At 41.3% G+C, this 26,841-nt stretch overlaps 2 protein-coding genes across 2 annotated transcripts in view; both read left to right on the plus strand.

Moving 5' to 3' along the window:
- RP1 (RP1 axonemal microtubule associated) overlaps positions 1–2,663 on the plus strand; it is a 166,926-nt gene extending 164,263 nt beyond the window's left edge. Inside the window, 1 exon segment of the mRNA XM_038126920.1 lies at positions 2,594–2,663. Coding sequence (XP_037982848.1) covers positions 2,594–2,663 — 70 coding nt within the window.
- Positions 2,664–12,232: 9,569 nt separating this feature from the next.
- The window catches only part of XKR4 (XK related 4), a 221,705-nt gene continuing 207,096 nt past the window's right edge, over positions 12,233–26,841 (plus strand). Inside the window, exon 1 of the mRNA XM_038126780.1 lies at positions 12,233–13,231. Coding sequence (XP_037982708.1) covers positions 12,390–13,231 — 842 coding nt within the window. The 5' untranslated portion in view covers positions 12,233–12,389. The remainder of the gene's footprint in view (positions 13,232–26,841) is intronic.

The following is a 26,841-nucleotide window of genomic DNA, read 5'->3' on the forward strand; positions in this document are numbered from 1 at the left end:
TTTTCTAAGACAGTAATTATTTTTTTTTATACAATGTTGTGTTCTTATCAATCCATCCCCAATGACTTTTGAACACCCTGGTTAACTTGAAACTAACTTGTCAGAAGAATTGTTAGAGGAAGACACTAGATTTTTCCACTCAATTAAAACTGAACAATTGCAGGAGGGAGAGACATAATTTAATGCCTTTTCCAAAAGAAAGTATTGATACATATTTTGAATTCAAGAGGTAGAAGGTGTGTGGTGAACCACTATACACGCATTAGCACATAAATGGCTCTGGCAAACATATCAGGGATAAGCAAACAGATGTGGAAGAGAATCAGAAAAGAAGACAGTGCAACATGGCAGCATAGATTCAAAACTCGTGGAAGAGGTAGTGAGCAAAGGCAACATTAAAATATTAGAATCCTTCTGTTTCAATGTTTGCTTAGTATGAGCCCAAGACACATTCAGCAACTAGGATAAAGAAAAACGTTAATATAATGTAATGTAGAAGTATGTAATGATCTAAATTTAGAAATGTATTTAGGTACTGGGTTTCTTGGGTAAAGGGCTATTGGTGTACAAAAAGAAGGTGCACATCAGTCTGCGTCAAACTGAAACAACACAGTGTCACAAATTGGAAATTAAATTGAAAAGTACATTTGGAATGACTGTTCACTACAACATATCATTCACAGCTTGAAGAATTTCAGAATAAATAACTGATGCAAACATATTCATGTCCTTACAAGGGGAAATTAGCTTTTAATGCATCTGGGGAACACAGAAGTGTGAAAATTTACAAGTTCTCGGTATCTAGAAAGAGGAATGTTACCTGGTAATCTGAAAACAGAAAGGGTAGCCAAGAATATTTAATTTTATCCTTTCCCTAAATATTTCTGTAAGCGTGACAATTATTGGAAGCCAAATCCCAGCCCCTGTACCAAAAAAAGGTAACCATTTAAGTTCTTGGGTACTCTGTGTCTACAGTCTAAATCACAAGAGTGAGGTGTTACTGACATCAACAACAAACTTCTAACAACAACAAACTTGCCTTGCTTCAGCTTCCTCCAAAGGCATGCTCAGATGCTCTCTAATCTTCTAGATACCTAAATCTAAGTTAGTGGGCATAAGCAAAGTTCTTAAACCACAGTATCACTCAGATGAGCAACACAATCCATGACAGGATTTTCAGGATTTGATGCCACTTCACCTCTTTTGCTTGTAAGACTTTTCAGACCACACCAATCGGAGAAGATTCTTGCAGAAGATAGACTGCAGCAAACATTTTTTTCCAGATATTTGTTCTTTTTTTCAATTTTATTTAGAATCTTACAATAAAAGTGCAAAGGTATGTAAGAGACTGGCACAAGAACTTGAATCACATCATTGGTGTGGGGGAGTGACTGGCACAGATTGATTCTCCATGCTGCTGACAAGAACATTTAACTGGGGCCTTGGTGGGCTATGTGCCTACCTTGAAGTATATCAGCCTGCTCAAACTGGAAGTTATTTAGTAGATTAAGAGGTTAACCCCAGGGTACTCGGAGACCCAGAAGCTCCTCAGATAGAGGCAACTCTAAGTTCATGATCCTCTTCCAGCTGAGACATGGAGCTACTCATGGAGCTCCTTGTCTCAAGGCCTACGGAGTGAATGGGGAGTGGGCTCATTCTCTCACGCAGAAAAGACTCTTCCAATACAAATAACATCTCTTAAAGACATTAATCACTGAGAAACCTGAATCCTTTGCTAACCCATTTAAATGCCTGCTATCTAGCTTACGCATCACACCTTTCCTAGGCTCTGTGACTTCCACATAGTTTTAGCTGCCAAAATCAGTTGTTCTTCAGCCTGGACCTGTTTATCTTCGGCCATATCTCCCAGCTGCTGAATGGTGAAGCTTCAGATGCGAGCTACTTTGATGCTGTACTTACTGTCTGGGAATCCCTCCTACAGATGTTGATATCAAATCAGGTAGACTGTCATAAACCTTCCTAAGTATAGAAGATTTTTAACTCTCTTTGGAAATTAATACCACTGTATCCATTGTTCTAGTTAAATTCAGTCTACCCAAACTTTGGACTCAGGCCTGTTTCTCATATAATCAACAGTAAAAGCTCCATAGGCTCTTACAGAGATAGGATTGGGCCCATCATGCAACTTAGAATTTTGTGAACCAACAAAGAGATGTGGGAAAGACAGAGTTCCTAGAATTAATTACAAGGACAATAACTTGCTATCACAGAACATGTTTCCCTACTCTAAATTATCTTCATTTTATAGTCATTCTTTAGAGTAATTTACTAGTTACCTATATGACCAAAAAATAAAATTAATGTATATTTCATAAACATATGAATAAAGTTAATTATGCTTTTAAATGATGCTTAAAGTTAATTATGCTTTTAAAATTACACATATGTGGATACTAAAAAAAAATAAATTTAAAAGTCACTGTTTTCTTCAGGTTAGTTTTTTCTTCTCTACAAACCAATGTAATAACTCTCCTAGAAAATCAAAGGTGCAGAACCACTCTCTCACAAATTGTCTGTTTCTTAAGTTTTATATGTGCTGTGTCTGTGACAGGTCTTTATGTTTTCCCTTAAGGTGGCTTTCTGAAGATGAAAATGATTGCCTCACCATAGCACAGCTTTATCCACAGCTGCTTGATTTCTGATCCTTTCCGAGTGTGATGCTTCTCCAAATCCATGCTGATTTGATTTACTTGTCTTTAATAATTCTGAAGGCATTGTAATTATTGTGAAGAAAAGTCAAAACAATGTATTAAAAACGTCACAGTAAATTAAATAAGTCTAATGTGAACACAGAATTCTGATCCTATTATAGATGCTCAAAATCTTTGCATGACAGAAATTTAGATATCAGAAACTTAAATCTGTAACATGGCTCTGTGGACTTGAACTGAGCAATCATAATGAAGTATGTAGTTACATATGGAGTAAAATACTCAAATATTTGTGTTTCAGTAATGATTTGTGGGTAAGCTAAATTTAGCTCATTTCAAATCTGTCACTATGTATTCATTCAATGATTTTTTTTCATTTTCTTCCTTTATTAAAATTTAGATCTTTTCAAAATCATTTTCCAAACAAACTGCAAAACCCTTCAGCCTTACTATATATGGCTTCTCTTAAGACCATAGCAGAGAGTAATAAAGATCTTGTTATTCAGAAGTTCACCCTGTGCTGGTAAGCCTCTCACTGACATTTGATTGTAAAATCTTGTAGCTGAGCCAGAACCTCAGCTGAGAACCTTCAGATCCAAAGGGTCTCTTAAGAGAGGCTGTTATCAGTAACATTGCAATAGCTTAGGCAGGCTTAGGCAGCTCCCTGCTCAGCTTGATGATTTTTGCAGTGCCTCTCCTTAGTTATCAAACCAGCTTTCCAGTGCTACATGTGTGAATGCTTTCATGCCAAAGAAAAACAAACAAACAAAAAAAGCCCAGTTATTTTTTGCAAATGCACACTAAAAAAAAAATGTATTTAGCTGTAAATGCACAAATTAATGTTTGATTTGGTAGGCTTTGATATCGCCAGAATTGACTTAGGAAGGATTTAGGACACAGACAAGTCTGAAATGTAATCAGGACTTGCACACCACCTGAAGTTTCATGTGTGTGATCCAAATACAAATATTTTATATAAGCTATGTAAGGCATCCATCTCTTAATCAACAACTTCACCTTTTGTACCTCCAAAATCTAAAATCTTTCTGAAGATCTGAATTTTAGACTTGTTTCACCCTCAAGACACTACCGTGTTCTGTAGCAGCAATGGGCTTTTTATAATTATAAGAAATAAATGAGTTTGCAATCTGTGTTGATAAAACATTGTCTGGCTGTCTTTTTAAATATGTTTAATGTTTGTTTACTCACACTATTCTGTGAAATTGGGACAGTTGGCTGACATCTGCATGGGTGATGAGATCCCAGTTGTTATCTTGACACAAGAAGAAATAAAAAATGCCCATATTTGGCCTTGGTAGGTAACATAACTTTTAAATACAATTTTTTTCTACCTATGTCATCAAAAGGACAACTATTTTAAGGTGTGGATGTGGTCAGTGTGAGCAACGGAACACTCAAATTCTTCTTCTTTTCTTTTTTTCTGCTAACACTCCTACCACCCTCGCTGGAATGGATTTGAAATTGTATCCCCAGAGCCCACAGTTCACTTACTTGGTATCCGTATTCATTACACTGAATCACTTTGTTGTGATCTATTATGTGATTTGTTCCATTATTATGTGTTTCATTAATAGTTTGTAATACTAGCTCCCTTTGATGTCATTTCTGATTTATCAAGTGTAAATAATGCCTTCCTAATCTGTTTTTCTTTACTAAGAGTGGATACCCTCCTTCTGCAGCTGCCTTCCATACTTGAAAATTATTTTCTCTACCTACACAGTGTCCAAATCAGGTTTTGGATTTGCTTCCTGGGATCCAGAGCCGTGTACACAACTCTCTTGACACTTTCAATAATGGGACCAGCACTGCAGAGGGCTTCATTTCAAGAGCATCATGGGTGCTTGCAGCACACAATACCAGGGCCTTACACTTTGATAAGAAAATGTGAAATACCATTTAACCCCCCTGTTCAGGTCTTGCTTGGAAGACAAGCCAGTTAGCATATTTAGCTCGTGATTAGCGCCAAATCCCAAACGTGCTTCTTCCATATGAAGTGTGCTGTGTTTGGCACAGAAGTCACTTAATCTCTGTGCCTTGCCAGTGGGATGATTTTTTGAAAAACTGCTGGCCAAAGACAGGGACATTACAAAGGTGCCTCCTCGTGTGCACTCTGCTGTTCCTACACAGCAAGGGTGCTGCCCTGCTTTTTTCCTCCCAGCACCCTGCCCCACCTATGGAGAGCCTGGGCAGATATTGACACTGCTGATGCTTCCGTGGGGAACAGAGATGTAGCATGGAAAAAAGACTACCTGGGTCAAGAAGTAATCCAGGAATTTGACACACAGAGGAGTTTTGGAAGGAGCAGGGAGGTATTTCAACAAACTGGAGGAGGTAAGGCTGTAGTGGAGAGAAGGCTTTGACTTCTACTGCCTCTGTCTGTCGCAATCTGACTAAAGATCTGTGAAAGAAGGCAGGCTAGAAGATTTTGCTGCTATTTTTATTAAACATTTGATTATGCACTACAGAAAAAGCCTGAAATATTTACCCTGTATACTATATCATGGACTCCTAAAAAAACTGAGTCTGAAAATGTCCATTAGAGTCCAGTTAACTCCATCTTTTTTCCTCATCCGCCTCTCCTGGTGTGCTATTATATGTCTATTATTAGGTTGATCTAGATGATACATTTCTGCCCTTTTAAGCCCTTAAGTGTCTCAGTTTCTTTTGCTGCTGGTGTTAAGGGTTTGAAAAAAATATAGTCATGTTCTGACTGGCTCATTGGACCATTAAATATTCTCCCAGCAACTCCAAGTACTGTTTTTCTGAAACCCATCATACATAAGAAAGGATTCCTTCCTTTTAAGTACATATGAGCAGTTGTATTGCATCTATCCATCCTGTAGCTTGTCAGTTGTGGAAATGGCATGAGAATAAGAAAAAAGGAAGTACCAAGTGCTCCTTTGAGTTCCTTTAGATATCTTGGATGAATGTCATCTAGTCCTTCATTGTTAGTATTTATAAATATCTTTGCAAATATATCACATATCAGTTCTGAAATGGTCCTTTGCACTTCTCCATGAAGGAAGGCAGTAGACTGGAAATGTTAATAAAATCCTCTGTAGTTAGCAGTACAAAGCAGTGTCACAACTTCCTGTGCTGTCGCTAAACCCTTTTCTTTTGCTTGACTGAAATTAATTTTAAACAGTGAATCAAGAAGGGGAAAGAAAATGGGACTTTTCATTTTCTTTTCAAATTTTTGGAAATTCTTAATTACATCTTACAGTGTCAGAAGGCATGTTAATGTTTCCTTAGGCATTCTAGAAATGCTTTTCCCATTTATCATAAAATGTGATATGCATGGTAGTTGGGTTTTTTTGCATGCACAATAGCAGCAAAAGAGTTGTCAGCATTGTAAAAGGTTGCAAGCTTGCTTCTTTACTGTCTTTCTATATCTCTGTCTTCTGCTATCCTTCCTTATATATTTATGTCTATCTTTGATTATATATTTAAATATAAGCTATGAAGCAACTTAAAAGGTGACTGACATCCATTTCTAAATGGATGTCCTAAAGAAATCCTGAGTTAAATCTTAAAAAAATCCCAAGAAATAATTTCTTCTTTCATAGGTAATTTAAAAATCCATATGCTATCTTCAAAGAATGGCTATTCTCTGTCTGCTCAAACCTGGAATCTATCGATTCATCCATCTATCCATCTATCTATCTATCTATCTATCTATCTGGAGTGTGCAGTTTAATCTATTTATATGTTCCTAATGTTTAGACATATGGAAATATAATAAAACAAACTACAGCCACAATTCACCATGAAATTTAAGTATGTGCCTAAAATGTGTTTGCCTAAACAATAAGGATATAATAATCATTCCCACTGCTCTCATTTATAGTCCTCCTTAATTTAAGTGTACACCTAAGAACCTCACCACACCGGGTCTCTTCCTTTGAGATCTCATGTGGTGTGTGTGTGTGTGTTGTTATTTTCACATGAACCTTAGCATGCTACAGAAAAGAGCCTAAGGGTGTACCAAGTATATATATCAATATCAGGGTGTTATAAAACAGAGTCATTTCAGAAGCCAGGGAACCTTCCAGAGTATTATCTGTGATTGCAAAAGTGGACCAACATATGGAGATACTGGATTCATCCTTCTTTTGCAATTTTAAAAGTAATGAGTTTGAAAAATGTTTCTATATGAATCTACATGTAGACTTATAAATAAAATAATCTAAAGCTCAAGACAGAAACCAATTGCTGTTTATACTTTTAAAAATAGGTAGTGTTTTAATATAAATTTTCTAAACAGTGTAAGATTTACAAATGTATTTCTGATTTGTGCTTATGTTAATTTGCAGAAATATTGTCCTAATTGAAAGGAAATGTATCCTCCCCTTGCAATGAAGTATCTCAGCTATCAGAGCATACAGTGGCATCTGCCTGGTTGAATGAAGCTAGTTGGGCAAAAAGACAATTAAGTGTTTTAGTACATAAATGTTAAACACACAGCCTAGATTACAACTTCCACTGACACCTGTGTGTATAGTTTAAACATAAATCTATTGAAAATACCCAAAACCTATGAACATCTTGTAGAATGGTTCTTACTTGATGTTCCTAAAGAAATTGATTTCATGTGCATCTGTGCCTGAGGGCACTGTTTTAACATGGAAAGATAAAGCCAGTTGTGTGGAAGATGTAGGAGTGAGACTATGTCTGAATGAGTAAATAAATGTTCATCAGATTCTCCATCAAGTCAACCCAGTTTTGTGTCAAACACATCTAGACAGAGGGAAACAGTGCAGGAAAAGACACTGGGTGCCTTTGGAGAGAAACAGTATTAGAAGGTAGTTAGACAAGGGAGGCAGGGAGGGAGGGAGGGAGGGAGGGAGGGAGGGAGGGAGGGAGGATCACTAGGGAACCCCTTATGACTTAGGACTTCCTTTGTTTCTAAGAGGGGCTGCTCAGGAGCTCTGCTCAGCATTGCAAGCCCTGCTAGGACAGCAGGATTATGCACAACTCCTTCTTGATGCAGAACTACTCCCTAAAGGACTGACTAGAGTAAGAAAGGCAGGCTTTTGTGCCAGAATGCTTCCAGAGGGTGTCAAATCCAGGTACAATGAGCTTATTCTAATGCTTCAGTTGGTCTGAACTAGAAGAAAGTGCAAAAACTAAAGCACTAAACTGCAATTGACAAAAGTATTGCCAAACAAAAGAAAATAGATTTTGGAATCATTTGGAAGGATGCATGCAAGTATTGATTAGACCTGTAGAGTATAATGATATTCTAATGGTAAAATGAGAGATATACAAGCAAAAGTTCGAGTGTACTTTGAAAGAGCAGTCTGTACAACACAGCTAAAGAAGAGATGGAAAAACATCATTGTTAGGATGTGAAGAACAAAAAAAAAATACTTTAGAGTAAAGATAAGAGGATTGGAAGCTTGTTTCCTGGACATTTAGGTTTGAGTTGATAATGGTCTAGAGTGAAATGACAGAAGGACATGTACACACAAAAAAGTCTCCTAAAGTAGACCAAGATACTAAGGGGCAAAAAAGGGAAACAGTTGCAACTCAGAACAAAGCAAAAGCAGTGATACCCATAAAAATGTTTTCTTTAAAGAAAGGAGAAGAAAAAGGAAGCCATGAATAAAATCTCCTTCAGAGAAAAAACTAACTTTACATGAGAAATTAACATACTTGGTTGTCTGTACTTGGTTTATGAAATATGTATTTATGTCTGCAATCTCATTTCTGTCCTTCAATTATATTTTGTAATTAATAATTTCTGAGGTTTAGTAACAACATTGCCTTGTTGAATGCATGCTGGTTTGTACACAGTGTGTATACAAACACTTCTGGCCTTGATACAGCTTCACAGAAGTTATGCCAGTCTAACAGAGAGGAAATTTGGTTCTGTTGTTATTATCATTATTATTATTTGGGATCCTTTTCATTTGTTATCTTTAAAGTGAGAAAACAAACCAGAAGACATTCCTCTTATCAAGTATCAAACAGCCTTTAATTTAAGTTTAAATGTTCATCTATTGCACTGCCTTTCTTGACACAGACAGCTATTGTTAATATGAAAATCAGTGTGAAAGAATATTATTCCCTCTCAAATGTAACAGTAGCTGAATCCAAACAGAGCAAACCTAACCAACCAATAAAAAGAAGCAAAAGAGAGGAGAGGAGAGGAGAGGAGAGGAGAGGAGAGGAGAGGAGAGGAGAGGAGAGGAGAGGAGAGGAGAGGAGAGGAGAGGATGTAAACATATCAGAAAGAAAGCATAAAACTGTCCCCCCACCTCCAACAAATTTTCTTGCAAACTGAACACCTTTCAGATTTACAGGTCTGAGCCCACTGAGGTGAACAGAATTCTTCCTGGAAGATGGGCGAGCTCCTAGTTCTATCAAATTCTATCCTTTAGTGAAGTGGTTCAGGGCAAATATATCAGAAAATTTGTTTCTCATACGGAGCAGGGAGGGGAGGATGTAGGGACACTTGGTCCCAGCAGTTACTTTTTCCAATGGCAAGCAGTGGAATAGCCTCAAGCAGGATCCCATGACTTCTGAAGATGTTGTACACTGAGACTGATGCCATTTATATTCCTTAATATCTCCTGCATTGCTCAGAGCTGTCTTCTGCCCTTTTAGCATGCTGGACGTAGATCTCCTCCATTTTATTCTCTCCTTAAATCTGAAACCTTAGAGTTACTCTCTTACCCCACCTGCAGCTCAAGCAATTTAGGTTAGGATTTCAGCTCTAGGAGCACAGTTGTTCCCCTACTGCCACTCGTGTATCACACTATAACCTCCATTATAAGTTTGTGGCATCTTTTAGACCTGTATATGTCAAACAGACTCAATTAAAGTAATCTACAGTGTACACTAAACCATTTTATTGAAGACATAACTACAAGAAGGCTCTGGGGAAACCTTATAGCACCTTCCACTACCTGAATGGGACTACAAGGAAGCTGGAGAGGGACTTTTTCCAAGGGTATGTAGTGACAGGACAAGTGGTAATGGCTTCAACTGACAGAGGGCAGGTTTAGATTAGATGTTAGGGAAAAAAAACCAAAACAATTACTGTGAGGGTGGTGAGGCACCAGAACATATAGTTCCCCAGAAAAGTTGGGGAGGCCCCATCCCTGGTAGTGTTCAAGGACAGTTTGGATGGGGCTTTGAACAACCTAGTCAAGTGGAAGGTGTCCCTGGCCACAGCAGGGTATTGGAGTTGAATGATCTTTAAAGTCCCTTCAAACCCAAACCATGTTATGGAGTAACACTGAAAACTTGTTGCTTATAAAGCACAAACTTGCAGCTAAATTAGCTTTATCATTAAGCACCTTCTCTGCTCACAAGGTAATCCTGGAACCACAGAATGAATCATAGAATGGTTTGGGTTGAAAGGGACATTAAGTGAATATATTGTATTATATATAGGTGCTGACTGAATTATTAAAAGATATCTTGAGAAAGAAGCAATTTGTATTACAAGTCTCAGGCAAGAAAGATCATGTAGATTGTAATGAGAATAAAATACAGGGTTCCAAAAGGAATAGAAATAAAGAGCAGTTATACCATTGTAACAGAGACTGCATAGCAAATGTGTATTATTTAAGAACCATTATGTGACAATGTAATTAAAAGACTCTTGTGTGATAACATGCAAAATAACTATTCAAATTAGTTTCATGTGTGCTTTTCACCTTCCAAAGTTTGATTTTTGTGTGTTCAGCACTCTGAATACTGTAATGCATGCTGCAGTCTTTTCTTGAAATCTGGGGTATATATCAGTAAAAGCTAATTTCCTAAAGGCAATTTTATACTTACCACGTACATTTAAGAGTTAGAAGGCAGATTTCTCAGCTGTCCATATGACTTCTTCTGTTTAATTAATGAAGTTAAAGGGACTATATTTAGTCACAGAGCTTAATGTAACACTACCCTATCAGTCTCACTGCCGTTCCTATTAAGATATTCCAGCAACGTGGTTGAACGAACTCAATGCTCTATTTTAAGAAGGGAGAGGGTACGCTCATAAAATATTGCAGAGGCTTAAAAAAAAAAATTAAAAAGGTGAAGAGGTGAATTAGTTGCTCATCCCGTATGGCTGAAGATGCAGGAGGACAGAGAGAGGCAAGGGTGGGTGGTAAATGCACCTCCACCCCGCCAAGCAGCCCGAGCCCTGTGATTCCCGTGTGACTCTCAGATGCTGGTGGCCTCCCGTGACCGGGCAGCCATCGTTCACTTGTGTCCCCCGCCGGGCTCCGAGGGCGACGGCGGCCGCGGGCCGCCCGGGGCAGTCTGTGTTCCGCGGCGGAGAGTGGCGCCGGCTCCGCCCGGGACAGCTGCTCCCGACCTCAGCTGCTCCCCCCGCCCCGAGCTGGGAACTGCCGGCGGAGCCAGCTCTGCTGCCGAAACACGCGGGCGAGTTCTGAGCAGCGACCGCGCTCTGTGAGCAGCCGGGGCTGCGAGGAAAGGGGCGGGGAGCGGTGAAAGGCGTCGTGAGTTCGCCTGGTGAATTTTACGCCTAAAATACGATTTCTCCGGGTGGCGGAATAAAACGGTGTCTCCTCACCTTCCCCCGAACGCCTCTGAGGCAGAGTGAGTCACGGCACAACCCGAGAACTGCATCTCGCAACAGCGTTTCGCAAAGTTAGGGAGCGTCGGCAGCGCTTCCTACGGGACGGCCGGGACAGCGGCCGCCGCCCCGCGCGGGACTCGCCGTGCCGGGCGCTCAGCGCGGCTCCGCGGTGCGGGCCGGTCCCGCTGCCCCACGCGTCGGGCGGCACGGCGGGACATCGCCGCCCGGAGCTGCCCCCAGTCACCGCGCTGGGGCGGCAGCAGCGGCGGCTCCCCCAGCCCGAGAATGCCCGTTCGCAGGGAGAAGCCCGGGGGGACCCCCGCCCTCCTGGCCGCTCCGTCCGCACCCACCCGCGTTCCACCGCTCCACCCCCGTGCCAGCGGGGCAGACGAAACCCAAACTGTTCAGAGGACACCGGAGATCGGCAGCGGAGCCGGCGGCAGCGCCGCGACCCCCTGCTCCCGCAGCCCCGGCTCCGGGGGGAGCCGGCCACACCCCACCTCTCCCCGCCGACCCGCTCGCTCGCCGCCTTCGTGCCCACCTCCCCGGGCCGGGCAGCAGAGACGCCGCCTCCCCCCGCCGCCGCAGGGCCGTGCTCCGCACCCTCGGGGCAGCGCCGCGCCCTCCCCTCCCGGCCGCCGAGCGCCCCCTTCCCCGCCCCTGCGCCAGTGCCGGTGCCGGTGCCGGGCGGGGGGCGGTGGCAGCGAGGGAAGAGGGATGAGGTCATCCTCTTTCCCGGCGTCAGTCAGCTGGGTGGTGGCGGCGGCGGGTGCGGGCGGAGGCGGGCGGGGAGGCGGGTGCGGGATGCGCTGCTCCGGGCAGCGCAGCCCTGCCTGCTCCCGGCTCGAGCAGAGCGCGGCGGCGGCGGCCCCGGCACCGCCGGCCCCCGCGGAGGCGGCGGCGGGGCGGGCGGGCTGAGCGCGGCTCCCGCAGACAGGCGGCGCTGCGGACGCGGCCGCCGCGGAGGAGCCGCCCGCGGGCGCGCAGCCCGGCGCGGAGCGGGGACAGGGGACGCGGGGAGCGGCGGGTCCGCGGCGGCGGAGGGCGGGAGGCAGGAGTCAGGAGGCGGAGGAGGAGGAGCAGGAGGAGGCGCGGGATAAAGGAGCGCTCGCTGCTCCCGCTCGCTCTCCAGCGGGGCTGAGGGAGGCATCATGGCCGCGAAGTCGGACGGGCGGCGGAAGAAGAAGAAGGGCGGCGAGGTGGCGTTCACGCCGCTGCAGAACTCCGAGCACTCGGGCTCCGTGCAGGCACTGGCCCCGGGGCTGCCCGCCGGCGCCGGGCCGGGCGGCGGCAGCGACGACGATGAGGCGCCCGGGGGCGGGTGCTGCAGCGGCGGCGGCGGCGGGGACGGCTCGGGCGGCGGCTCCCGGTGCTGCTGCTGCTGCTGCAGCGGCGGCAGAGGAGGAGACGGCGGAGGGGGCGGTGGCGGGGGCTCCCGGGGCTCGGGCGGGGGCTCGTCCTCCTTGTGCCTGCGGCTGGGCAGGGAGCAGCGGCGCTACTCGCTGTGGGACTGCCTCTGGATCCTGGCAGCCCTGGCCGTGTACTTCGCGGACGTGGGCACCGACATCTGGCTGGCGGTCGACTACTACCTGCGGGGCCAGCGCTGGTGGTTCGGGCTCACCCTATTCTTCGTGCTGCTGGGCTCCCTCTCCGTGCAGGTCTTCAGCTTCCGCTGGTTCGCGCACGACTTCAGCACCGAGGACAGCGCCGCCGCCGCCGCCGGGCACTGCCCCGCCGCCGAGAGCAAGCTGCTGGTGAGCAGCGGCTCCGCGGCCGCGGACATCGACGCCGCTCGCCCCAGCACGCCGCAGAGACAGGCGTCCACCGCCAGCAAGGGCAACGCCACCAACAGCAGCAGCAACAGCAGCAGCAACGCCGCCGGCAGCGGCGCCGCCGGTCCCCGCGCTGGCGGCGGCCGGTCCGCGTCCTGCGCCTTTTGCATCTGGCTCCTGCAGTCGGTCGTCCACATCCTGCAGCTGGGGCAGGTCTGGAGGTGAGGAGCAGGGCGAGGGCGGTGGGGGGCCGGGGCTTGAGCCCCTGGCTACGGGGGAACACGCCCGGCCGTGGGCGGGACTGCGCCCGGCGAGCGGCCGCCTGCCCCGTCTCGGGGTCCCTCTTGGGGACAGCGCGCCCCGGCCCGCCGGGCCGTCGGGGTGACCGAGCTCCCGCGGGGCTGACCGGGCGAGGGGTGCCGAGGGGAGCCCCGCCGAGTCCCAGAGTGTCCTGTGCTGCACAGGTGACCGCCCCGGGAGGCGCCCGGCTGCCTCCAGCCCGCGCAGCGCCAGGTGCCCAGAACCTCCTGGGAAACCTGCGGAGGACGCTCGGTAAAATAAGGGAACCGGTGGGGAACAGGGGACATACCCCGGTAACGCACATCTCCTGGTGCCCTCACATGCCGCCAGCGCACCGTTGCCGCCAGCAGGGAACTTCACTGACAGTGAAGAGTTACTTTCCCGTAACGCCCTGATTTTTCCCGTAACGCCGTGTTTTCAGATTTATGTGTACATATGCTGCGAATAGTCGTCTCCTTGCTATGCACACCCATTTTCTATATACGTGATGTATTAAAGGAATATCTTCTAAATCAAAGTTTTGAGTAGCAGTTCTCAAAACCATCTGCAAGCGACGTACTGTGCATTATGGAAAAGATGTGCTGAAGTGGGTTGGGAAAGGCACTTGCTGGAAAAGGAGATGACATCATAGTTTTCAAAAGTAAAGTTTTCCTTCAGTTTTAGCAAATTTCTGGGAAAGATTCATACGGAGGCTGAATGCCCTGCAAATACATTTAGTGCTGCCTGAAAAGTGCAGAGTTCAGACGGCATAGTGTATAGAGAGGTAAAACTTTCACATAAAATTTTGAAAGATAGATGCTGTGTTGAAGAAGGTCATGCAGTAGGGCAAGTGCACTAAAGCAACAGTGGAAAATACCTTTTGTGTTTCTTGTCTGATGGATGGAAACAAATTATGTCATCCTTCTGTTTTGGAAACACTTGGGACTTTTCATAACTGCTTCATTAGGGAGTTTAAATTGTTGTCACTGTAAACTTCTGATGCTGGTACTTTTAATATCTGTCTCATCCTTTTGGGCAAAGTCTGTCTTTTGCTCTGTCAGCACAGTATCCAGTACAGCTCAGTTCTGCTCGTGGCCCTTAATCATAAAGGAGTCCAAGCGCTGCTAGTTATTTGACCAAAGATCTTGGAATGCCACAACTAAGTACCTTTCGCTTTCCAGAGTATTTGGTTCATTGTAACAAATTCAATTTTCTAAACTTGTGAAACTAGCTAGAAGTTACAGGTGTGCTCATATTAACAATGACATGACTTAGAAGCAGAATTTTGAACAAAAATTGACGCTTTGATTCAAATATTTAATGCTTGTATGCTCCTTTATCTTCTACCTTCAGAGCTGTTTAACACAAGTTAAGTTTAGGACTTTCTGACTGTGATGGGTTTTGTGTAATGTTTAGTCCCCACCCTGCAGAGGTAGAAAAGTAAGTACAGTGGCTTAAATTGTACTTAGAAATTCATGTTGATATTCATACATATAGAAGTCAAACAGTGTGGATCATGCTGAGTGATAGAGAGTTTTACAAGGTCTGGTGTCACGACTCTTTATTGGAGAACACAAAGAGCAGGGAGGGCTGTGGGTGGAGCAGGGTGGGATCCAATACTGTACAGCACTTCTGTCAGATGAGGTGTCTGGGATTTAGAGCTCTCCAGCTGCTTGCTTTTTGATGAAGCACAGTGTCTTTTAACATAAGATTTCCTCCTTGCCAAAGCACCTACTCCTCTATATTTAAAGCTAGATGAGTCTCTTTTGATCATATGTAGCTTTTCTTCATGTTTTATGTGCAGCAGTGTAGGACTACCAGAATATTAAACTGATGAGGCATGTTAGGACATTATTTATGGTTTAGCCTGTTACACTTTTAAAATTTTTTTCAGTGAAACAGAGCCATCAAATTGCCTGTCTGTCAGTAACTTTGTAGTATTTATTTGCAGTTTTCCACAAACATAGAAATTATATGATCAGCAGTATGGAGTGTTTCATATCAGCACTTCATAATCGATTATAGTGGCTCTATTTTAACTCCCAACATATATTCCTGATTAGAGAGAGCCTTTGGAGACATATACAGCTAATAATCAGCCCCAAAGAGAATAGGTCACATCAAACCCTGAGAAACTCTGTACATAAGCATAGTGTCAGAACTAACATGATCTGTAGAAATTTTCTGGAAACAGTATCTCTAATCAGACACTTAATAGTCCAGAACTTCTACTCTGCAGTGTAACATTGGTACTGCCTTGAGCAAATAGCTCAAGCTATTAGGTTGAAAGAAGATCTAAAGTGTTTTCCAGTTGCCTGTGTTTGGAGATTTAATTCTTTCTTTGACACAGCTGAACAGACCATGCTGGCTGTGTGAGCACCACAGATGCACACGTGCTGGGGTCACCATCCCAACAGGTGACAAAACCTGTTGCCCTTTGTTCTGTGCATTATGTTTCTTCTTAGCTTTCAGATTTTTCTTTTTTTTTTCTTTTGCCCCTAGTTAAAGCTCTCCTGTAACTACATTTGAATTTTCTGTTACTTATTGCACTGAATCTCCCACAAGTAAAAATGACAGGAATATGTCTTTCATTTCTCTATCAGAGAATGAGGAGAAAGTAGCTTGTACCTGATTCTCAAGCTACTAAAATTAGTGATCATTCTGTTTTCATGTGGTATTTGTTGTCTTCTGTCTCCTCTTAAAATTAATTGAATCCTGAGGTCTTCAATTTCCCTTTATTTGTCCCATTGCCAAAGGTTTTGGGGGCAATGGTGTCAACTGCTTATTTAAGAAAGCCATCCTGAGGAAAGAGCAGTACAACTGACAATCCCAGTGCTCTTAATATTCTTGAATTAAATAAAAAAAAAATTGTAAAAATGTGTTTTTAGTGATTAATTCTGTCAGAATGACTTTTAACAATTTCAAAGCTTTTCCTCTGAGATTAATTTTTTGTTTACAAACATACTGAAAGCCAGATCATTGAAAATTATTATGTGTTAATTTTAACTAAAATGTGCTAATGGGAAATGAATGAGGCCTTTAATGTGGTATGGAACAATTCTAGAAATAGGCAATCTAAAATTACTAAAACAGTTTTTATTCCTTGAGTGTGAAAAAGGGGAACTGCAGGAGCAGCTAAGCTACCAATCAGTTCTGAATAAAATCATAATTTTTTTTCTTTTGAAATTGGTGTAACTTGCCCCCTAAAAAACTTTGGAATATCAAATGGCTCCTTTTTAAAGAATATATATATATATATATATATATTTATTTTTTTTTAATGGACTTCCTGATAGCAGTGGCCACCTGTTAAAATTCCAGTGAAGTCTCTGAGGATCTGCTTGCCACAGCAGAGTACAGGAACTAGGCATTTGTTGACAGCTAATTTCATGGTAAAATGTGATCACTGATGAGTTTCTGCCTTCAGAGATAGATACAGATAGGTTTCCTTATCCATACCTCCATTGTGTTCTGCTTTTTTACCAATATTTGGCCATGGAAACTACACTATGGAGTCTTCTCCCAGGCAGGTGCTGTGAGAGACCTCTCTTATTATTAATAGACTTTGGGGGGTACAAGGAAGATGCAATGCCCAAGGTGTTTCTATCCCATTGAAAGGAAAAAATGAAAGTAGATACTTTAATTTAGAGTCTGTAAGGACCTCTGTGGAGGTATATGGGCCAGTAGGATTCAGATAAACTATTGCCCTTTGAGCCTGGCCTGACAGCGTGCAACCACTGCCCTTGAGCATCCTTTTGATTCACTAAACTTCACAGCCTTAGCCATGACTTTCAGACTTTGCTGTGGATAGCAAGACTTGGTGACTGGATGTAAGAGATCAGAGTGTTCATCTGGCATCTGTGCAGCTGGTTCATTTCCTTAAAAAAATTTCTGGCTGAGGTTCCTTTGGTCTGGCAGGATTCAGATGGCCATACTTCTGAAGCTGGGTAAAGAGTCCTGGGAGGAGTGTGGGGTGGGAAGTTGGGTGAACAAGAGGAGGAGACTAGAGGACTTGCTGGTGCCCATCTCGTGGTGTCTGGATAGCAAGAAGTATCTCCCTGAGACAGCTCCTTTGCCTTGCAGCAGGGTGGTGTGAGCAGGCTGCCTTAGTGCTCAGAGTGCTTGGGAGTTCCCACAGTGTCTGTCATTTTGTCTGAAAGGCTGCAGTCAAAGTGCCTGAAAGGGAACTGTCAAGTTTCTGTAGCTAACAAGGCCAGAGGAAGGGTGAATCATTGAAAAGATGAGGAGTGGAAATTACCCTGTAAAATTATTTCTGGATAGCTGAAGCAATACTGAGATGATTAAGTATATCCCTCTCAACGGAGTGAGGGGGTTTGACTGTGACTCCCTAGCTCTATGGGAAAGCACCTAGAGAAGGAGGAGGACACACCAAAGTTGCTTACTTGTCCTTCCTGGTGGCATTGTCCAGGACAGGTGTCTGTTCCTAAGTGGATCCTGTTCCCTGACAAATGATGCTACGGATTGGCTATATCTGTTTATGTGTAGTACTAAGAAGCTATTTTTTCCTCATCCTTCCTGGTTTTTATCTGGAAAAAAATGGAGTTATGGCAAGGTTGTAAAGGTGATGTTGGATTCTGAGACCAGGGTGAGTTGTAATTTCCCTGGTGCCCTGTGGAAACATTTTTCACAGGTCTGGATCATCTGCCAAAGAAATGTCATTGTTTATGCTCATAGGCTTCCCTTCTGCAATAACTTGACACTCTTAGAAGTAAAAAAAAAAAAAAAAAAAAAAAAAAAAAAAGGAAAAAGGGTGTCTGACCTACATGTGAGAAATTCTGATGACTTCTTCAGGTGCTCACCATTGAGCATAACTGATGCCCTAAACTGGAAGTCCCAGCAAAGTAGCTCAAGTTAAGAAAAAAGTCATCAGCCATAGCTCAACTCCAAACTTAAATAGGTTCATTTCTTTTCACACTTTTGATCTACATAGTAGTTTTTGACACTTTTGTTCAGTAACAATGTAGGAGTTTGGTGTAGTTATGTGGTCAATAATTCCAGCTGCCATTGGACTTCACACTAAGATGTGATAATATCTCAATCTGACACCAGTTTTTCTCACTGTTTTGAAATCTGTCAGATAATTTGTCACATGGAGTCCAAATTTATGAATCATAACCATTTCCTAGACAAGATTATTACATATCGTCCCCATCTGTCTCTTAGTGTAGCAAAATGCTGCCACTCAGCAATGCCATATTTCTTTTATTGAGTTACTGCAGCGCTTGAGTTAAAGTCCTACTGACTGACTATTTTGCTTGCTGTGTCTTTAGGTCTCAGGAAAGGTTATGGGCTGTCAGAAACAGGAAATAAAATTGTGGGGTTTTTTCCCTCTCAGCAGGATTAGAAGGGGCAGCCCACCCTGAAAGGGGCCTGACCACATTTAAACTTTTGGTGATAGATTCATCAGAATAAACATTCGAAATTTTTGACTCTTTTCATTCCCTTTTTTTTCCTTTATTTTTTCTCCTCTTCTCTGAAGATAGTGATATGCAGATGAAGTCCATGCCTTTCATATTTTTTTGAAACAGAGGAGTGAAGCTTTACTATGTTCTTAAAAATCTCTTACAAGTCTGCATATAAATCAGATTTGGTATTCAGTTTATTCTAATAACCTTAGCCATGTGTAAAAGATGCTGATGTACTTTAGAAGAAAGATACTGTACTTTAATAATTAACAAGCGTTTTCTCTGTAGAGAATATTTATCAGTTACATAAGTTTTCAGATTTTCAAAGGTCTGCTTAAGCACTGATTTCTGATTACACAATTGGAAAACTAATATTTTATACACAGAATGCTTTCTAGAATCTTATATATGTGAAGAATTTATATTTGCCTTTTTCCAAGAATGGAAAATTGGTAAGATTACAGGGGTTTGTGTTTCAGAGGATTTCATATCACCATATGCATACATTATTTTAGAGTCCTGTGGTGCTGTGAGCGAGTGACTATATGTACATACCATGAATTCAAAGTAATGCATCAAATCATATTTCGTTTCTAAATGTTATAACCTCACAGAAGGTTCTTGCAACCAGATGAGGGGTTTCTTTTCTTTTTTGTTTTGGTTTTATTTTTTATTGTTAAAATTTCTGTTACTTACATCAGAAAAAGTATTTACTTCTGAAAGGTCAGTTTGCATGTCCACATCTCTTGTGGGAAAGCATGAAAGTGTAACACCACAGCATAATCTGTAGCCTCAGTTAACCTCCTTCATTCATCAGATTATTTACATCACAGTTTAACTTGTTCACAAGAGTATTCTCCTTGTCAGCCGGCTTAGTTGTTAATATTTGTTCATAAGAACTGACTTGGCCACAAAGATACAAAAGCTCTAATAAAACTAAAATTAAATCAATTGCTCAGTCACCTGGTGTTACCTTGTTCTTCTGTCTCTCTGTTCCAATTAAGTAGCTTTTAATGTATAGCAAGCAGATAAATCACAGCAGTGGCTTACATTTTCAGTAAACAGGTTGTTTGGGAGGAATTTGTCAGGCACAGACAAAATCAATAGCTCTTTTGCTTGCACTTCAAGAAATTTTTTTTGTTTGCTAAAGTACATTTACAAAGTGGTGCCTTTTTTGTCAATTTTAGTTGGATGCATTGTGTCAAGTGGTTATAGGCGTGGAAGGGGCAAACAGGCTATAAAAAGAACTGCTTTGATTTACTTAATTTTTAAAATGAAAGGGGGCTGATATTAAAGAGAACATGAGGGAGCATGTAGAAAAGGAAGAAGGCTCTGAAAAAGCATGGGAATATCAGTTAATACTCCTAACTATGTACCTAACTCCAGTTTGTTTCCTTTCAGCCACTGACCAAAGAGGAATTGTTTGAATAATTTCCTAAATGACTGCTTGAGAAACTGTAGAAGCAGGCAGGCAAACAGAAGAGTTGTATGTCTGGGAAAATTCACAGTAAAAATGTTAGATACATGGAGAAAATGCTAGATAAACTCTCACTGCAGTGAGTAGTCTTCTGAACAATGATAAATAAAAACGTGAGATATCAGTCTGGCATAAGCTGACAAGAAAGAGAGTACTCTAAAACATCTTTTCATAAATTTTAGAATTAAAAAATAATGGGTCTTGGGTATATATTTTTCCCTGAGATTTTACCTGAATTTTCTGACAACCATAACATGAATTATCATCTCCCCGTGGGCTCTGGTTGCAGAAGTGGTTTCTTATCACTCTCCTTCTCATTCAGTTTCCCTGCCTGAATGGCTGAAATGGGTTATAATGTACTTTTTCCCCCAAGATAAAATAACTGCTGTATTATGTTATTATTTTCATTACCTTTCCTTTGACAACAAGCCTGTGCTGCTCGGTATGTTCATGGTAAAAGGCTTGTGTGGCGAGCTGTATAAATCTTTTTGATTGGCAGGGGTAATCAGTGGGGGAGGTTAATGTTATCAATTATAAATGATTTGATGTCACGAGTCGGAGCACATGGAGTGAGACTGTTTTGTGGGGTGTTTTCGAAGGAATTTTAGCAGGCAATGATATGACAGGGAGACTATCTACCTTTTGTTCTAAAGTTGGAAGGTGTGACTTAGACAAGACTAATGTACCAAGGATGGTGCCAGCTGCTTTAGAGAAAGATGCAGATGTTTTATGATTAATAAAAAGTGAATTAACCTACAGTTGGATGGACAATTTTCCTTATCTCAGCTGTTATATATCAGATTGGTTTCTGCCTTTAAAAATGAAGGTTAGCATCGCCACAGTTTTCAACATTACTTGCTGGGTAGTGTTTCAACTGACTTAATGGGATGTTTTCATGTAAAGATCTGATATATTCCAGGATCCTGCCAACTTCTTTGAGGGGTGCTTTCCCATGGATAGTACATAGGATCAGTAGATCACTTCCCGCAGGACCAAGGAAAGTACCTTTAAATATCAAGCACCAGACATCAGCTATCTGTAGAGAGATCTATACATGCATAGAAAGCAATGAAAGCCACTTTGCTGATATTTTCATTTTTAATAGTGGCTTGTGTGGAATGATAAGCTTTGTCATTATAAATGTGTGTGGTCTTTTATCTAAAGGAAGGGCATGGGTGCGATTGTGTCTTTTCTTATTATTCTTCAACCCTAACCTTTATAGTCTCGCTTTATATGGAAATATTTCTGTGAGACAGAGCTATAATAGGACTTTGCTCTGAAAGCAGAATTTAGGTGTTCTTCAGGCATACAGACCTGAAAAGATGACCTAGAAAATTTGGCCTAACAGCCTTGTGAGGAAAGCTTTTTTACAGTGAGGGTGACAGAGCACTGGAGCAAGCTGCCCAAAGTTTGTGAAGTCTTCTCTGTAGATATTCAAAACATGCCTTAATGTGATCCTCTGCAACTTGATTTAGCAGAGGACTTGGACTGGATGGTCTCCAGAGGTCCCTTCCCATCCCAAACATTGTTATTCTGTGATCCTGTGTGAAGTTACTTGAGGAACTTAAATATAATGGACCATAATGTTCAGCTTGAAAGCTGCCTAGAGGCTTATATTCCTGCCTTTTAGCTGCATCCAGAACCTCCCCAGCACACACAGCCTGAGTTCCTCCTCATTTGAGCCCATTGCAAATTAGGCTGCAGTGGCACCAAAGTCCCTTAGTGGATCCAGTTGGCAAGCATTGTTTAAATCTGCTTTATGAGCAATGACAAGCTTATATCCCCAAAAAATATTGCAGACTCAGCCTTGTTTTATAGCACTGCAGAAATTTCCCTTGTGATTAGAGTATTTGATCAGGTTTTAGGAGATTACAGTCCACTGCCCTTTTCAACTGTGAGGGGTCAGTTCTTGTCTCCCTGATTGGTTTCTGCAGTGATGCTTAGGCAAGGCTGGATGGGGGCATTTACTGCCCTTCCTGCCAGAGTTGTGACATTGACAGAGAAATGTTACATTTGTGAGGACACAAAAAAAGACCAAACAGGGCCTTGTAATGAGACCAAAACCAGGTTGCCCTGTTTTTCTTCTTTACGGTGTAAATAATTTTTTCCTACCTTTTTCCACCATTTGACCTTCTCTCTTTCTCTTACCTTAAAAGTACACTACCAGTATTTCTGTTTACAAACATTCATGTTTCATGTATAGCATAACCACAAAGGGCACCATAATACAGATGTTCATGAAAATGCCTGCTTAAGCTTGTAGGAGTAGCTCCAGATGAATGGAATTAGCTGAAGGATTGGTTTATTAATTTCTTTTTTCATCAACTTTTCTCTGTCATATGTGATCAAACTTAGAAAAAGAGATAGAAGAAAGCTGGCTTTGCTCTAGACTTTTTCTCTGCCATTTCTTGCAAAAGTGAATGAAATGACAACTTTAAAACTGCAATTTAAAAATTGTTTGAGTTCCTGGTTCTTGCTCTGAGTTGATTTCCTGATACCATTTTTGTAGTTGATTTTTATCAACGTAAGCAGAAGTTTTGTGGCTGAAATAAAACCTGATCTTCATGTCCCAGCTTCTTATTTCCCAATTCACCTCAAGCTCCACAGCAAGTGGAGCCCGGCTTTTCAGTATGCATAATTTTGGTTGTCTTTTAGTTGCCTTTAGTCTGTGTTTCAGAAATTAAGAACTACAGCTCTCTTTTACTACAGTCAGAGTGGGGCTTTTTATGTTATTTTTTCTTAAAGGAGAAGGATATTTAAAGGCTCAGTTTGGGTAGTCAAAAGCGGACCATACTTCTGAAGATGTTATTGTTTAGTTATCTAGTACATATTTGCAGTCTAGTCTATGGATATTATGAAGCCTTAATTTTGTATTGTACTTTGAGATACTCGGATGGAAAATGATCTAGGTAGAAACAATTCAAAATCAATTATCATTTCAATGTGTCTGTCAAAACACGTTTTAAGTTAAATATGTTGAAAACATGAGCATCTTTCTATAATGGACAGTATTGAGCTATTAAAGTAAGATTTTAATATTTTAAAGATTTCTTTCCACAAGGCTTTATGCTCATTACACCCAGAATATACTATATGGCTTTAAAAAAGTTCTGTCTTTCACCCCATTTCTTTCACCTTCTATTTTTGCTGCTTCAGGTTAGCTCATCCCCTCATCTTTTGAGCTGTTTTCCTTATTTGTTAGTTTGCTTTTTAAGCTGGATCCAGCATGCTGTGGGAAACTGGCCTAAGGGTTAGGAATTTTTCTAAACAAAGTGGAGGAGCTAGAATCAACTTCAGCCTGAATCTTCCAAGCACCAGACCCTTCAGCTTCAGAAACAATGACATGAGTGGGTGATAGCAGAAAAATAGGCTGAGGATAGACCATTACCAGTAGCATTGGTGGAAACTGGACTCAATTCAGAATTATTGAAAAAAACATAAATGTAAAGAAAGCTCACAGAATATTAAATGGATATGTTAAGTAAAGATTGGGTACTTACAGAAGATTTACCCAAGTGAAGCCAAATACAATGCAGAGGATAATTAATGTGGCAGAGAGAACTCAATAATAATGGCTTTGAACTTTACAATAGTGTGTTAATGCATGTGTCAAAAGGAGGGATTGCATTTACAGTCAACAACCATTTGTTAGCAATTTTTACCACACAGGCAAATTAAGAACTCATGATAACATTGTATGAAAATTACCTATTTGAACTAAGGGCTTTGTTTAGTCCTTAAGTATGTTATTAATTATTTTTTTTTCTGTACCTAGAAAATAAAATTTTTGACATGTAAGTTTTTCCATAACCTGTCTTCATTCTCCTTGTGTCACTTCTGTGGAAGAGCTACTCCATTAATAATCCAATTGGGTTAGAGAATTAATTAGTTATTGGGAGGGTTCTCTTCGTGGTTGGATTAAATCAAGAAAGCTTCTGAGAAAAGTAGCATAGAGGGCAAAATAAGTCAGTTATTTTAATAATATAAAAATTAATAAGTCAGTGCAAAATAACTCAGTTCCTGAGTTTGTCACATAAGAGTCTTACTCAGCCCCTGATGGTTGGTTTGGAGAAGCAGAACATAAAATCCCAGGAGCTGTGAAGGCTGTAGTTGAAATGGACTCGTTCCCTTGTTAGTTTGTATCTGTTACTTGTGGGCTGTCAGGTAGACTGAGAATTTTGGCTTGTTTTGTGAGTTTATGGATGCTTTGCACTCATCAGTGAAAAAGTATAGCTCCTTTAGAGAGAGAATGCTGGTCTCCTGACCAAACTGTGAATTGGGCCACTGAAGGTTCTTCAAGTGGGACTTGCCTGAGACAACCCAGAGCAAGTCTTTAACCTTTGCGTATCCTTTTCTCTTCTAGTAGAGCTTATTAACACCTCCAGCCTCACCCATGTTGAAAAGGTGGCAAGCTGGAAGGGGGTTCTCCTGTTCTTATAAAAAATTCCTAGAACAGCAGGAGGATGATATTATGTGCAGGTTTGGGGATACTTCTGTAATAGAAGTAATGAGGAGCTGCTACTTTTTTTGGTGGTTTAAGCTCATGTTTAAGATAGAGGAGTATTTTTGAACAGGTGCCTAATTCATCCCAAAATCAATTTCAGACCTAGACTCGGTCCTTTTTCTTGAATCTAGCTCACTTTACACTGCCCTTATTTTTATTACACACTATGCACTCACAAGGGAGTCAACCCATTCTCTGCTAAGAACCAGAATTTTTCTACAGGACTATCTTTTATTAGGACAGGTTTGTGGAATATTATACTGTGTCAGAATTCATGTTAATAGGTTGTTATCATTAATTCTTATGTTGTTTTATGAATGAGAGATTTATAGAACAACAAAAAAAGAAACTATACCTTCATATCTTTCTATTTGTTAAGTATCAGGTACTCTGATTGGCTTTCTTGAAGTGCAGAAAGTATTGGATGGAAAGAATATTTTGAAAAATATTGACTGTCACCATAATTAAGTGTATTCCAGTAATGACATGAAACATTTTCCTAATGCATTCTATAGGTGGGAAATAGAAGTGCATTACATGAAAAAAAACCCATAAAATTTCAAGTTTTTAATGTAATGCTATGTCTTAAAGGATTTTAAATATCCACAAAATGATTAATTTAGCTTTGAAACAATTGGCATTTACATAATCAGTGTGTATTAACACAGGATATTTTCAATACCTCAGCAAAACCTATACCCCTAGTTTTTAATTTCATACCAGCACCTAAGGAGAAAATATGGCCAATAGCTTTATTTGACAGCTAGCACTAATGTAGGAGTCAAACTTAAAAGGACACTGTACATACCCATCATCCTAAGAAAAACCTTACAAGTATTCTTTTGAAGTTCACTTATGAATTCAGTTTGACTGTGTTAATGACTTGTACTGATTTCTGCAGCTTGAGCTTTATGAGTGCAAATACTTATGGAAGGTGTATTTTAAGCCTGAGTGCCAGAATATTAATCAAAACCTTAATTACATATTCAGTAGTAATATTCACAATTCATATGGGTCTTACTTAATTTCATTACTCATCCAATCAAGGATCAGAAGCAATGACATATGATTTAAATAGCAAATTGTTTTGGATATTTCTAATTAGTAGGAACAAAGGATTGGTTATCAAAGAAATTAACTTTGGCACCTTGAAAACTAAGAATAACCTTGAAATAAGAATAAACTCAACATTCAAATCTGTTCACAGAAAATTTACTAAATGTTTTCATGCATGCTTACTGTATATAAACTATTTGCAAATAAATAAATGACAGAAATATATCTTCTAATGGCATTTCATAAATCATTCTTTGGAGAATTCTTCATGAATAGCAACCTTAATAGATATGGAGAAGAAGCAGGATTTATGCTCATTTCAAGCAATTGTTTTGGGTATAAATATTGCTACTGTGACTCAAGAATGCATCTTATTTTGATACTACATCTTTGAGCAATGAAATTCTAATTTGTCCATAATGGAGAATGTCTCACACTGGATTTATCTTACTATGTGGAAGCCTGTCACTGCTTCATCTGTGCTTTCAATTTCCCATCCTCAAAAAACCTGTGAAGTCTTTCAATAGGACAAGGCTTTGAAAAGTCTGCCTGCAAACTTGAAGGACCAGTGGGAGAATTGGGTCCTCCTCTCTGTCTTGCTGTCACTCCATGCTCTGTTAAGTGTCCTTCATCTGCACTACAAGCCAAAGCTCTTTGATTCTGTGGTTTACCACTCATGATGCCAGAGGGAAGTTGCTCTGTGGCTCCCTCAAAGTTGTACTGGATTCTAAAAGCAAGGAAGTACAATGCCATGGGAATAGTTTAGGAATGATATTAATTGCCATCACTGAATGTGTATATACCTGGGATTTGTTGCAAGTGATTTCTTTACACAGGCTGTCCCACTTTTTTTTTTTTTTTTATATGAACTTAATTTTTGCCTATAGACTTCACAAGGAGAAGAAATCCATGATGAAATAAGGTAGAGTCTCAGAACTGTCAGTCGTAAAAGTATCTTCTTTAATTTCCTTTTTCTCTTGGCAAGTATTTTTATCATATTCAAGCATTAGCTCTTAGGGAGAAATAATGTTCACTTCAAAAGCCACTTCCTCCTCAATAAATAATTCAGAATCATAGATTGTTCGTGAG

The sequence above is a fragment of the Motacilla alba genome, chromosome 2 (genome assembly GCF_015832195.1).
Source record: "Motacilla alba alba isolate MOTALB_02 chromosome 2, Motacilla_alba_V1.0_pri, whole genome shotgun sequence".
Taxonomy (NCBI): Eukaryota; Metazoa; Chordata; class Aves; order Passeriformes; family Motacillidae; genus Motacilla; species Motacilla alba.